We start from the raw sequence: 14,770 nt of genomic DNA on the forward strand, positions 1-14,770 counted from the left end.
TCAACCTGCTCTGTCGTCACATGTATTTTATTTTGAAGGGCATCCAAACCGAAAGTAAAGTCATAAGAGGAGTAATGGCGTTCAGTGAGGCTCCGTGTGACAGCAGTAAGGCTAAACTAGATCTTCATCTCTTCACACCGCACCGAGGAGACACACTGTGAGATAACTGCAAAGGTGAGTTATAATCTATTATATAATCTATTATATAATGTATTGCAGAGACGTGGAGCAGCTGATTGGTGGTGTTCTGTAGTGTTCAGAGCTCAGAGGAGGTTGTTTCCTGTGTAAGTGCGCAGTTAAGAACTAAAGGAGAGGTTACTTTCGGTTTGATGCAAACGAACGAATTCAAATAACTTTATCAAAAAACTAAGCCAGTAAATTGACTTTGAGGCCACACAGTCTGTGAAACCTCTTTAGATGTTCAGTGCTGTCTGTAAACAACATTTAGGGGAATTCCAACGCATGCGCAGTGCGGACCAGAGGAGGAACATTGAAATACAATGCAAAGGGTGAGCTGATAATATTCTGTTTAAACAGCAAGAAATATATATATTACTATATATCTATATATCTATATATAGATATATAGTATATTATATATAGATATATAGATATATAGATAGATATATAGATATATAGATATAGTTATATATAGATATATATATATAGGGTGAGCTATAATATTCTGTTTAAACAGCAAGAAATATATATATTACTATATATCTATATATCTATATATAGATAGATATATATATTATATATAGATATATATATAGTTATATAGATATAGATATATATATAGATATATATATAGATATAGTTATATATATAGATATAGATATAGTTATATAGATATATATATATTTATAAGAAATATATATAGATATAGTTATATAGAGATAGATATATATTATATAGATATAGATATAGTTATATAGATATATAGATAGATATATAGATTATATATATATATATAGGGTGAGCTGATAATATTCTGTTTAAACAGCAAGAAATAAATATATCTATTATCTATATATAGATATATAGATATATAGATATATAGATATATAGATAGATATATAGATATATTATATATAGATATATAGATATATTATATAGATATATAGATATATATATAGATATAGATAGATATAGTTATATAGTTATATAGATATAGTTATACATAGATAGATAGATAGATATAGATAGATAGATAGATATAGATAGATAGATATATATATATTATATATATATATATATATATATATATATATAGCGAGCTGATAATATTCTGTTTAAACAGCAAGAAAGAAGTTCCTGTTTTTTAACGGCAAGCAGCACAAATAAACTTTTACAGTCAACTATTAAACAATTAAATATTCTATTATGATAATTATATAATATCATATTTTGTAAAAAGCTGGACAGCTGAAACATCGACACCCTTAATCATAATTTGCATTATTTATTTTATTGCATTTTAATATCACGACAAATATAACTCCTCTATTTTAGCTTCTAATCGGCACTGATGTTAGTACAACTTATTTTACACTTTATATATTTACTCTTTTTTAATCTTATGTTATTGTTAATCTTTGATCAAACTGTGGCACAATATTTCCTTTGGGTTTAATAAAGTTCTATCTTTTTTATCTTATCTTAATGCAACAATATTTGACTCCAGTCATATTTTACATAAAAGCCAAATATTAATCTTACAAACTCTACTGTCAAGTTTGGCATTATATTACAATATGACTATATTATTATACAATAATATAAAATTATACATTCCAACTATATTTCAGTATAGTTTGGACCTACTGCACATTATATATGCTGCTGAAACCATAGTTGTAATCATAATTATTTTTATTTAAACATTTCTAAGCGCTTGCACTGAGATATTTATTTCCTCTTAAGTGGTTTCAATGCAATTTATTATTTAATTATAAGTTTCTTTGGACTAAAAAGTGTTTAAAATGATAAAATGTGGCTCTGTCAGATCATCTTTGATCATTTATGACTGTTGTTTCACCTGAAAATAGCCAGAATGATCAATAAACAGGCGGAAAATGATCAAATAAATAAAATGTAAGTTTCAGCTACAAGGAAAGAAAATGGCCGAGAAGAGAAAGACGAGGAGGGGATCCTGCTCTTCTGAACAGCCAATCAGCTCGAGTGGTGACACGATCAGGTAATATATCATATATATTTAAATGTATTTATTGTCATTTATTTATTTATTTATTTATTAATTCACTCTTTTCTATTAATAGTTCACAGATGAGTGAAGCCTCGGGTCCCAGCCTTGTCTCCATAAAGGATGATGGATCAATGTTCCAGCCGCCCACGTTTGGTGTTGAAAAGACACAAAGGTAATTTAATTAAATATATATTTTGCAAAAACTAATATGTAACAGCCAATCATAAATGGGAAGCTGTGAACAAGGAAAAACATGCTGTAAAATATTCTTTTTGCATCTGTATCTTACTATGTGTGAAATAATACATTATGTGGTTGGTGTGCTTGTGTGTGTGTATATATATATATGTAATATATATGTATTATTTATTTATATATTTTATTTAAACTTATTTCATAAATGGGAAGCTAAGAACAAGGAAAAACATTTAATGTATATATATCTTTTTGTATAAAAACTATGGTAATAACATTCATGTATACACACATGTGTATATATATATATACACATATATATGTGTATATATGTACACATATATATATGTACATTTATTAATTCACTCTTTTCTATTAATAGTTCACAGATGAGTGAAGCCTCGGGTCCCAGCCTTGTCTCCATAAAGGATGATGGATCAATGTTCCAGCCGCCCACGTTTGGTGTTGAAAAGACACAAAGGTAATTTAATTAAATATATATTTTGCAAAAACTAATATGTAACAGCCAATCATAAATGGGAAGCTGTGAAAGGAAAAACACGCTGTAAAATATTCTTTTTGCATCTGTATCTTACTATGTGTGAAATAATACATTATGTGGTTGGTGTGCTTGTGTGTGTGTATATATATATACACATATATACACATATGTACATATATATATATATATATATATATATATTTATATATATATATTTACTTCATTATTATACTTTATTACTTTATTACTTATAATGTTTGTATATATATATATATATATTTTGTATTAAACACACATATATACACATATGTGTGTATATATATATATACACACAGATATATATGTTATATATATATTTATATATATTTACTATCACACATTTTATTAATTCACTCTTTTCTATTAATAGTTCACAGATGAGTGAAGCCTCGGGTCCCAGCCTTGTCTCTATAAAGGATGATGGATCAATGTTCCAGCCGCCCACGTTTGGTGTTGAAAAGACACAAAGGTAATTTAATTAAATATATATTTTGTAAAAAAAAAAAAAATATATAATAGCCAATAATAACTCAAAAAATGTATCCTTACACACATGCTGTAGTCTTAAGGATTTATTTACTATCCTACATGAATGAACAGAAGATCAAATCCTCCAGGAATTATCTGCTACCAAGTATGAATAGACACATGCTATAGTGGTCCAGGAAGTATCGCCTACAAAGTATGAATGAAGACATGCCAAAGTCGTCCAGGAATTGTCTACGACCAAGTATGAACGCCTTGTTAGTTGAATTATTTACGATCCTGTATGAATAAATGTATGCTTTAATCGTCACGGAAAGAAAATTATTCTGAAACAAAAAGCGTACCGAGCTTTGGCCCAAAAACCGACAACTGGCACATATCTGGCAATCTAATATAATCATCTGTTGATCACCTTACAGCCCGCTGATTGTGGAACCGTCTAGAAAGAAACTCCGAAAAGATCCTGAATGCCAGAGAGATACAGAGGAAGACACTGGTCAGTTTAATTATCTGTTCTTTTTAGTGCATTAATACTTGCATCATCAGTGTTGGAGGTCAAATGTTTGCTTGTACTTTCGCAGGACTGAGCTAAACATATTTAATAATGATTCATAATTGTCATCTTGGAATTTGCAACCATGCATTTCATTGTTTCAGAGGGCAGCCATTTTTTGAAAGCAAAGAAGAATCTTAAAAAAGCAATGCAGAGGGAATATACCCTCACATTTGAAGGTAACGGTGACCAAGAGAACCGTTTGGACAGCATCTACACAACACTCTTCATCACCACGGCAGAGAGTGAAGGGCCACATGAGGAACAGTCGTTCAGACAAACCAAACAACCACAATCTTCTGAACAATCAGTCAAGCTCAGTGAAATCTTGAATCCTTTGCCAGGCCAGGAGACACCAAACAGAACCGTCCTGACGAAGGGCGTTGCAGGAATTGGAAAGTCATTTTCTGTGCAGAAATTCATTCTTGATTGGGCCGAGGAGAGAGAAAACCAGGAAGTTGATTTTGTTTTCAATATCGCCTTCCGAGAGCTGAATTTGAGTCCCGATAACAAAAGCTTGCACGAGCTCCTGACTGAATTTCACCCTGCGATCCAGGATCTGAAAGAATCAGAAGATTTAGTCAAAGCCAAGGTTATAGTGATCCTGGACGGTCTGGATGAAAGCAGACTTCAGCTGGACTTCAAGAACAGGCCGGTGACATCTGTCAGTGAAGTAACATCTGTGGGTAACCTCATAGTAAACCTCATCCAGAGGAACCTTCTTCCTAATGCCAACCTCTGGATAACGACCCGTCCAGCAGCAGCCAGTCAGATCCCTTCAAAGTTTGTTGACATGGTGACGGAGATAAGAGGGTTCAGTGACCCACAAAAAGAAGAATACTTCAAGACGAGGTTCCGTCAGGACTTGGGTCTCGCTGACAGGATCATTTCGCACATTCGCTCATCTCAGAGTCTTGACATCATGTGCCAGATCCCGATCTTCTGCTGGATTGCTGCCATATTATATGAGGAGATCTTTGGGGTAGAAGAGAAAGCTGAAACTCCTCAAACTCTAACAGAGATGATGGCGCATTTCCTGTTTGCCCAGACAAAACGCAGAAGAAGAAAATATAAACAGAAGACAGAGAAAAACAAAGAGAAACTTCTGAAGACACACAAGGAATTCCTTCTGAAACTCGGTAAGCTTGCATTTGTTCAGCTGCAGAAGAACAACCTCATCTTCTATGAAGAAGACCTGGAAGAATGTGGCATTGACATACAAGAAGCAACCGTGTACTCTGGATTTTGCAACACCGTTTTTAGGGAAGAACAAGTCTTTCACAAGAAGAAGGTCTTCTTCTTTGTGCACCTGACCATACAGGAGTTCTTTGCAGCTCTTTTTGTCTTTGAATGTTTCACAAACAGGAACACAAAAGAGCTCGGCAACTTCCTCGAAGCGGATGACAAAGAACATACTTTACTTGATCTTCTGAAGATGACAGTTGACAAAGTGTTGGAGAACGGCCACCTGGACTTCTTCTTGCGATTCCTCCTTGGCCTCATGGTTGAACCAAACTGGAGAGTCCTTCAGGGTCTGCTGACACCGCCGGACCCAAGCCAAGATACCGAAAAGAAAATCTTGACTCACCTCAAAGCCATCCGACGAAAGGCCCTGTCTCCAGACAGCTGCATCAACCTCTTCCAGAATATGGTCGAGATGAGAGACCACAAAGTCAAAGATGAGATACAAGAATATCTCAAGTTGTCAGATCGTTCAAAAACAGAGCTGACTCCCCTGCACTGCTCTGCGCTGGCCTACATGCTGCAGGTATCAAAGAACGATCTGGATGTGTTGGACTTGAAGAGTTACAACACAACGGATGAAGGCAGAAGGAGGCTGATACCAGCTGTGAGGAGAAGCAGAAAGGCCATGTAAGTGTACCTTCCCTGTAATATGTACCAGTATTTGTTGGTTCTTAACTCCCGAGTATTTTAATCTTGTCTTATTTTATGTATATCTTCACACAGTTGCACCTTTTTCTTCTTCACATTATAACCCTGTCATCCACCTTTAGACTAGCAGACTGCAAAGTGAATGAAGAGTGGATTAAGCATCTGGCCTTTGGTCTTAAGTTCCCCTACTTACCTCTGAGAGAACTGGATCTGAGCAACAACGACCTGAAAGATTCAGGAGTAAAGCTGCTCTGTGATGGACTGTCCAGTCAACACTGCAGACTTGAAACGCTGAGGTTTGTATTGTTCTGCTGCTCCGTCAGTCTGAGTTTGGACAAAAAGCTTCCTGCTCATTATTTTAAGTCTACCTTCCGTACATTCATTCAGGGATGCAAGAAACTCACTTCTTTATAAATACTTCTAGAACCTGCATGCTAATAAACCAAACACTTCTTCTTCCTCAGGCTGTCAGGTTGTCAGATCACAGAGGTTGGCTGTGCTTCTCTGGCCTCGACTCTACGTTCAAAGACCTCCCAGCTGATGGAGCTGGACCTGAGCTACAATCACCCAGGAGTCTCAGGAGAGAAGCTGCTCTCTGAGCTGAGGAACGATCCACAGTCCAAGCTCAGCACTCTCCAGTAAGTATAATGATGGAGGACTAGATTTTTTTACTTTCCTACTGAGCTGAGAGAGAAGTGCTGCTGGAGTACCTTTAAAAATCCACTAGAGTGAGATGGAGGTTACTGCCAACAGCAAAACAACTCAAGGGTACCCTCTGATCGGACCCAATTCAACCAAAATGTCATCACGCTGTAGTGTAACACTATAGGTTGAATAGCAATAACAATACATGTAAATACTAAAGATTCACAATAGATACATACTCTTTTTGCAACGTTTCTGAGACCAACACAGTGTCAGTTAAATGGTTGTTCTTTGTTGGATTTTTCCTTTTTTTCAGTCTTGATCATGGCGGAAGTCACCGGATGCAACCGGGCTTCAAGAAATGTAAGTATTTGTGGAAATCTTGGACAATTGCTGAATGTTGTGATACATCTGCAGATAGTAATCTCAACAAATTGGTGAACTAAAATATTCTCCTGCACTTTTTTTCCCACTTGCTTGAGAAGAACAAGAATAGTGACAATTCTTCCTGGAGGGAGGTTCCTGTTTCTGATGGTTTCCTTTGTAACTTGCTGACATTAATGCTGCCCAGCTCATCAATTAAAACCTATGCTCCTAAAATAAAGTGTTTTCTTACTTCCAGATGCCTGTGAGCTCACTTTGGACCCCAACACAGCCCACAGGAACCTCCTTCTCTCTGAAGGGAACAGAAAGGTGACCTGGGTGGAAGACCAGCAGCGATACCCCGATCATCCAGAAAGGTTTGATCGCTGCCAACAGGTGCTGTGTGAACAGGGTCTAGAGGAGCGATGCTACTTGGAGGTCGAGGTGATGGAGCCCTTCGAGATTGGGTTAACGTACAGAACCATTGGCAGGGAAGGGGATGGGAATGATTGCAAGCTGGGACGCAACGACAAGTCTTGGAGCATGACTTGCTCAGATAATGGTTGTTTTGTCCTGCGCAACGACAAAAGTATCAGTATATCGTCCCTGTGCTCGCGATCCAGTCGGGTGGGGGTGTATCTGGACTCGCCGGCTGGCACTCTGTCCTTCTACAGAGTTTCCTCCGACAAGCAGATCCGCCTCCATACCTTCAAAGCGGAGTTCAAAGAGCCCCTCTATCCTGCTGTTGGGCTTCGCACTCATTCCTCTGCAGCATTTTGTCAGCTAACGTAGACCATTCAGCAACCGAAGGTGTAGATTTGCAAGTAGATGGCTGGGACCAACACACATGCTTGCTATAAGATGTGTCCGTCCAACAGGTAACTTATGGTTAGACTGATTTAGCTGGTTGAATAGGCACCAAAGGTAGTCAGTGAGAGAGCTGTCAGTGATCAGTGATCTTGTTTCTCCATGTCTTTTCCTTTACCTTTTCGTTTGCCTTGTGCGACGGGCCGACAACAACCGTAACGTGAAACAAAACAGTCAGTCATCAGACATGATTCCATTTGTATATAAAGGAAATGCTAACATGGAAAGAACCACATAGCTTAGCCAACAACGAGCTTGTGTAACAAAAGCTAACATTCCTGTGAGACCACAAAATTAAGAAAACGTCCACCACTTTGACAGCATATGTGCAGAATTTTAATAACTGTCAACAAAGTGAGAAAATACGACCAAATACAGAAACGCCCCACAACACGAGAGCACATTCACTGAGAAATATTGTCAACTATCACCTGGAGAGAAAGGTTAAGATCAGATAAGTCGCTAAGTTGGCATCAATGCATGTGCTATGTGCCTCCTGGCTGCATTGAAATTAATGGGGCGCCATCTTGAAACATGGCATGCGAAATTAGTGCAAGTTTAAATATTTCAACAGGGGCAACACATTCAGTGAAGCTTTGTCGTGGAGAATAAAATATTGAACCTCATATTTGAACAGAGACCAGACGAAAGCTGTGTATAAATGTGTGTGTTTTAACCATAGACGTCTATGGTAAAGAAACAGTAACAGTAGGTTATTTGAGTGTCGTTGGAACAGCTACAATGTTGGTAAAGCCTAGCCCTGATTAATAAGAAGTCCATCTAGAAAACAAGCATTTTAAAAGTGTTTTGCTTGTTGTCTTGCTGACAGACTTGACGAAGCAAGAATTCAGACTTTAAACAAATCAACAATACGATGTTGTTATTTCGGCATCCTTTTTATCCATTTATTATGATTAAATCACATAAAAGTATGTTTATTTTTGTAGAGAAACAGCCAATATGTGGCTTGCTAGATATACTTCATTAAAATTCACAGAGCGCCTCCAGATGATGGTATGAACCCATCATCAATGCGAGGCAAAACATTTGCTTTGTTTTTGGTGACTTTCCTGATGTGACTGAATACGTGGGTGAATATGTGGGTGGGCTGTTTTTTAAAAGCTACTTCTTTTACTTGTAAATATCCTTTGCAACCCTATTATTTCTCATGAAAAGTCAAAAACTCACTGATGTATTTCCACAGTCAGAAGCTCCTGGTATCTGCTTTACTTTTTAGATTTGACCAAATTACTTTTAAATGTCAATGCGGTGTTGTAAATGACTTATATGTTTTTATTGCTGTTATTGTGTAACTGCCTAGTTAAGCAGATCAGGATGAAGATGAGGGGCTCTTTTTTATTTTTATGTAAATAGGTATGGAGTTATATTTTAATGGTTTCAGCTTAGTCGGCAGCTGTATTAAGTTCTGCAGGTTTCCTCGCTCTTAACGCTATCAACTCTCAGTAACGTTACATAATAGGAGACTGTTTTTTGTTTCTGGTTATTGTTTTTTAATCTTTTGAGGATTTGTCACATTTACATACATCTGTACAGTAAAAGAAGAGCTGATTTTAGTTTAATCTCCTTTTAATCTAGTTTATCTTTATACTTTATACTCAGAATATAGTCGTAAAAACTGCAATAAAAACTCTTAGTTTTGCATTTCAATATTAGCTTTGACTTGTATTTATATAAATGGTGTGTCCGTAATTCTTCCGGTTTGTGGTGTTTGAAAAGGTCGTTATAACATTTGAGGAGAATTGTATTAGAGTTTTAGCTGTTTTATGTATTTATCTGCATCGCCTTTTAACATTTCATACAATTCATCAGTTCAGTAATGTAAAGCACCTTGTCAAATACGATGACTGAATATTTTGTGGCAGAGAAATCAAGTAAAATACCTTCTAGAGTTAAGATTTTTTTAAATTATAATTACACATATTCATATACAGTATATTCATATTTGAGTGTTTTCTTCATATTTCTATCGGCTGTCAAATTAATTCCCCATAAATAATCTTAAAATAAAACATACTGGTATCATGTTAAGCACCTTCTAAAATAAGAATCAGATTTCAGCAGTTGACTTTATTGTATTATATTTGTGTCCTTTATTCTGCATGTGTGTGCTGTTTGTGAAAAAGTGATCTAACATTTCATCCTCTTTAATTGTTTTATTGTGTTTATCTGCATTAACTTTTAGCATTTGAAGTGTAGACTGTATCGATGGTTTTAACCAATTTTTTTATCAAGTTGCACCTCATCAAATATTATGATGAAATATTTTGTGGCTTAGAAATCTATTTTAATACTTTCTAGTTCAGCTTTTATGTGTCATTTGACAAGTGCAAATGTCAAATATTCATGTTCATGTTTGGGTTTCCACGTTTTATGTGAAGAGTTAATTTACAAAAACAGAAAAAAATATTTTTTTAATCAAAGCACTAGTTAGAAATAAACATAAAAATGTAAAAGTAAAAATTCAGATGCCTGTTTTTGTAACTGAACTCTTCATATATTTTACTTTTTATGCTATATGTTTTTGATGCTTCTCAGTGTTTTAATGTAACCAAAATATAAATCATATAAATCAATAAAAAATCAAGATATTTGATGAATGTGGCATTGAAAGACGTCTCATTTTACAAAATCATCACACAGGTGAGGTAAACATTTCACTTCCTGCACTTTTGATCCTTTTTTCAACACTCGACTGGACAAATGTGTCACTGAGCCGTCGGTCGTCTTTGTTTGCCAACTTACAAAGTGGGAAAACTATGCTATCGTATGAGGATCTGAATATACAATATATTTAAGGTGAGAGATAAATGATGTAGTTTAAGAGTTGTGGCTTGTTTTAGATCTGCAGTACAAAAATAAATATATTTTAAAATGTGCTGAAAAAACTCATTCAGTCAAGGGAGAAAATGCTTCTAGACACTTAATAGAAAGAGCTGCCTTATTTTTAAAACCAGTTTTAACTACCGGTTATTTTTATTTTTATTTAAACAAACAAACACAAAACCTGTAAACTCTGACACACATTGACATAAGAAACACAAACTGAAAATGTACTCACAAGTCGTGGTCCGGATGTGTCACAGGAAGCTGTTAAAAGAAAATATATATTTGTCTTGCAACTGCACTGCATTCAGCCTCACAGACTAAAGTGATCATGAGTCCGCAGAGAAGAAACAAAATGTAGATGATGATGATTTGATGACATCTAGTGAAGAAAGAAAAACACAAATAAAGACAAAAGTGAGTCCTTCACATGCAACAAACACAAAAGTGACTTCACAACTGAACTGCATACATTTGAAATTAAATGCTCATAAGATATTTATTTGAATTTGTTTAGGGCATGTTTCACAGTGGTTTAAGCATTATTTTACTGCAGTAAAAGCACTAATATCACTGTGAAAGTACTCCAAAACATAAGCAAAAGTATTATCTACTTAATGTTCTTAAAGTAAAAGTATTGATTGTGCAGTAAAATGTTCCCTGTCAGTTTTTTACCATTCTATATGTTGTTTTTAGATTAATATCACTGCTGCATTAATGTGTATGTTGCATGTTTTTAACTCATTTATATCCTAGTTAAATGTACAGTTATGCATCATATTCAATGAAATCCCACAGCACAACAGTGATCTTAGTCACAAACCTCCCACTGCTGAGTGACTCATCTGAAATCAAAAGTGAAAGTAAATTTGACCTCGCCACCCATTTTATTCGCGCTACCGAAAGACGACCAGAGATCTTATCTATTAAACACAAAGGTGAGTCCCCATTGATGATTCCTTCTAATATCATGTGGTTCAGGTTTCTGTTGTTTGGCTTCCTGCTGGAGGGGCCTTTAAACCACATCACTAGCTGTTCATTGAACTGGAGCTCCTGCAGGTAAACGGGTAAAATAAACACGTCACCATTATTCTCAGTAAATATATTTTTAAAAGGTGCTATTGACATGAAATTTTCACCAGATGTCGGTAACAACCCAAGTAATCCATACATACAAAGAAAACCAAACAAATAAGTTCAGAAATTAAGTTATGTGTAATGAAATGGAATGACACAGGGAAAAAGTATTGAACACGCTTACTGAAATGTATTTAATACTTGGTACAAAAGCCTTTGTTGTATTAAATTGAGACTTGTATCATTGTAAATGTGTGTTTAGAATAATATTCTCAATATCCTAATTTTGATTCAATATTTTATACACAGTTACCTTTTTATTTTGTGAATTTATCATCCAGATAAGAATATTGAAGGGCATTCATTTATAATTAATGTCCTGATTCATCCAGCCAACATACCTGTATGTATTAACAAAAGGTCATGTGTGTGTTTTTTTGGTGGATAAAACAATCTCTTCTCTTAGTTCACAGATGGGTGCCATGAAAAGGACAGGATCCATGAACGAACCAATCTGGTTTGGTGGTAATGAGATAATAAGGTAATTTTAATTAATACTGTAAATTTTGCAATCTAATAACATTTTTTTGTATTGTATAACAGGTTACGGTCATTTTATCAAAGATTTATTATGAGATTGAAAGCGGTGAAGACATTTGTAAATGCAATAAGAAAGGCTGAACATGAATGTTTATCTTAAACAGACACATTTTGAACTCTTAGATGTGTCTTAACTGTTTGTATTATTATAGTGCGCCCCTTCCAGAGGACCGCCATGGGACCTACGGTAGTCAACGGCGAGAGACAAATTATTTTAATCCTGCGTGAATTGGGCCTTGATTTACACATATGATGGAAGTCAATGGAAAAGATCATTTTTACAAGTCAAGAAAGTCGCAGTTTGTCCGGAAAATGTTTCGCACCAGGATGAACTCACAACAAACAATGGATTGTGCTCGTCTTTCACATCCTGGTTGAAAACAACATAAAAAAGAGTAGCTGGAACAAGCTAAGCTAACTAGCAACCAGAGTTAACAGCCATGTTGGCAGTGAGACGAGAAACTGCGACTTTCTTGTCGTGCAAAATGATCTTATAAATTGACAAACTTTTTGTCCCTCACCATTGACTACCGAACATACTTTTAAGGTCACATGTTGGACGCCAAAAAGGGCGTGAATTATCCTCTTTATTATTTATTATTTTTATTATTTATATAGAATTAATGTGTGATTTGTTCTTACAGCAAACAGAGTGAGGAGCAGTTCAGAGTACGGAGGATTTTAGAGATTCAGTCAATTTCACCGATCAACACCAAAATCAAAATACTCAAGAAGATGTGTAAGTACAACTATGTACTAAACAACTACTTGTAGTGCTGCTTATACTGCTACTGTTACTAGTAACTTCTACCGATGACTTGTAGTAGTATATTAGTACTTTATTGATGTTGTATGCCACATTTAAGAGTAATTGGATTCTTAAGGTTTTGTTAGAGCCTCTTTTCACACTTGGTTAGGTCAGATAAACAAACTGGTAACTGGATGATGTCTGTCTCCAACTATGTTTGTATATCTTTTAAAAACTATTTCTAATTCATAAAAACAACCTAAATGGACACTTGTGTTAATTTGTTGCAGGGGACAGCCGCCTTTGGAAAGCAAAGAAGAATCTTACAGAAGCAACGCAAAAGCAATTCCCTGCGACAAACGAAGGCAACGGTGACCGACAGCCTTATCTGAAAACCATCTTCACAACATTAGTAGATTTCTTTAATCACTTATCAATTAGGCAAGAAAATGATCAATAGATTGGATTTGTAACTAGTCGTGGCTTAGCAAAGTGTCAATTGTTTGATAACAGCTCTACTTTAAAGTGGTTTTGTAAAAATCCCATTTATTTACCACTGTTTTTTATTAAATTGGTTTTAGAAAAAGAAATGTACCAGAAGGAACCTGACAGGGAATATTGACAATAATGGTAGTTTTGTTTTATTCCTTTACATGAAATAGAAAAAGCCAGGATATGGTGCAGAATTAATTGACTAATTCTGTATTCTTTTTTTGTTTGGAAAGCTGTTATAAGAGTTTGTGTGATTTGGTAGTTTCTTCAATGGTATTCTAAATAACTTCAAATAACCCTGAAGAGCTGCAGGAATTTGATGTGATGTAACTACAGCAGCTTTGTATTATCAAATACTGTTTGTTACTCTACTTATAATCTTGTGGTGAAAATGTGCAGAACAAAATGGCATCTGTGGTGCTCTAGTTTTAATTAGTCACTTCTTCTGATGAAACTCTCTGCCAGAAAGGAAATACGTATGTGTATATTCGACACTTCATTACAAAAGCCCTGAAAATGTAAAACCTTGCGATCCATTTGTTTTAAGTCTCATCTTAATTGTTTCCTCTTCTGTGTTAACGACTTTTTAAAAGGCGATAAAAAGGCTCTTTGTATTTTCCTTTACTTAAAAAAAAAAATCATCTATGAAATATATGTGCCAAAAAACACATTTTGCCAAGTGAAAGTAAAAGTTGTGGGTCAAATAATTTACTTTTACTTGTTTTTTGCCACGATCATCTAGCTTTAGTAAAAAAAACATGTTTAATACATTCTAATACAAGATTTTGAGTGTAAACTATAAAGAAATTAAGAAAAGTGTGTGTGTTCCTTTAAGGTATGAGCATTTTTCTTTTTATCTAGCTGAAGGACTGACATAAAAATGTATTTATACGTCAACCATCAGTAATCTTTTGTGTTTTTTTTCTTTGTATTTATTCACAAAGATGAAGGAATAAAAAACAACACCTCCAAACCTTTAAAACCTCAAATGAAAATGTATAAAAACACCCTCATCTTACTATGTTGTTTGAATAAGCTAAATAACAGAATTATCTGTATTGGTTCATGTGTGCAGGAACATAATGGTTTGTTCACCTCGTCATAATGGGATGAATGGTTCACTGGTTTGGCTGACGGTTAAAGGCGGGGCGGTCTGGCGGCTTCAGGTCCCATCTGTCACACACACACACACACACACACACACACACACACACACACACACACACACACACACACACACACACACACACACACACA

General features: G+C 35.1%; 1 protein-coding gene and 1 long non-coding RNA gene across 3 annotated transcripts; both read left to right on the plus strand.

Moving 5' to 3' along the window:
* The first annotated feature begins 74 nt into the window (after positions 1 to 74).
* Positions 75 to 10,362, plus strand: LOC129093394 (NLR family CARD domain-containing protein 3-like). Of its 2 annotated transcripts, none has more exons than XM_054601406.1 (11): positions 75 to 174; positions 2,103 to 2,200; positions 2,283 to 2,381; positions 2,787 to 2,885; positions 3,316 to 3,414; positions 3,851 to 3,927; positions 4,089 to 5,856; positions 6,000 to 6,173; positions 6,342 to 6,515; positions 6,839 to 6,885; positions 7,145 to 10,362. In XM_054601406.1, exons 2-11 carry the CDS (start codon positions 2,124 to 2,126, stop codon positions 7,675 to 7,677), a joined length of 3,147 nt encoding a protein of 1,048 aa, XP_054457381.1. In that variant the 5' UTR covers positions 75 to 174; positions 2,103 to 2,123; the 3' UTR covers positions 7,678 to 10,362. The 2 variants fall into 2 exon arrangements, with proteins under 2 accessions (XP_054457381.1, XP_054457382.1); XM_054601407.1 differs by having other exon boundaries at positions 2,109 to 2,200.
* Positions 10,363 to 11,459: 1,097 nt separating this feature from the next.
* On the plus strand, positions 11,460 to 14,373 carry LOC129093417 (uncharacterized). Its single transcript, XR_008531289.1, has 4 exons — positions 11,460 to 11,534; positions 12,140 to 12,214; positions 12,918 to 13,012; positions 13,312 to 14,373. It is a non-coding gene; the product is annotated as an uncharacterized LOC129093417 (long non-coding RNA).
* The last annotated feature ends 397 nt before the right edge of the window (positions 14,374 to 14,770 follow it).

The sequence above is a fragment of the Anoplopoma fimbria genome, chromosome 7 (assembly GCF_027596085.1).
Source record: "Anoplopoma fimbria isolate UVic2021 breed Golden Eagle Sablefish chromosome 7, Afim_UVic_2022, whole genome shotgun sequence".
NCBI lineage: Eukaryota > Metazoa > Chordata > Actinopteri > Perciformes > Anoplopomatidae > Anoplopoma > Anoplopoma fimbria.

What these genes read in the sequence shown, in the direction of transcription:
- LOC129093394 (XM_054601406.1), top strand. Translation starts at nt 2,124, where the DNA reads ATGGCCGAGAAGAGAAAGACGAGGAGGGGATCCTGCTCTTCTGAACAG. An exon ending in TGCAGACTTGAAACGCTGAG is followed by an intron (nt 6,174 to 6,341) that starts GTTTGTATTGTT and finishes CTTCTTCCTCAG; the next exon opens with GCTGTCAGGTTGTCAGATCA. An exon ending in TCCAAGCTCAGCACTCTCCA is followed by an intron (nt 6,516 to 6,838) that starts GTAAGTATAATG and finishes CCTTTTTTTCAG; the next exon opens with TCTTGATCATGGCGGAAGTC.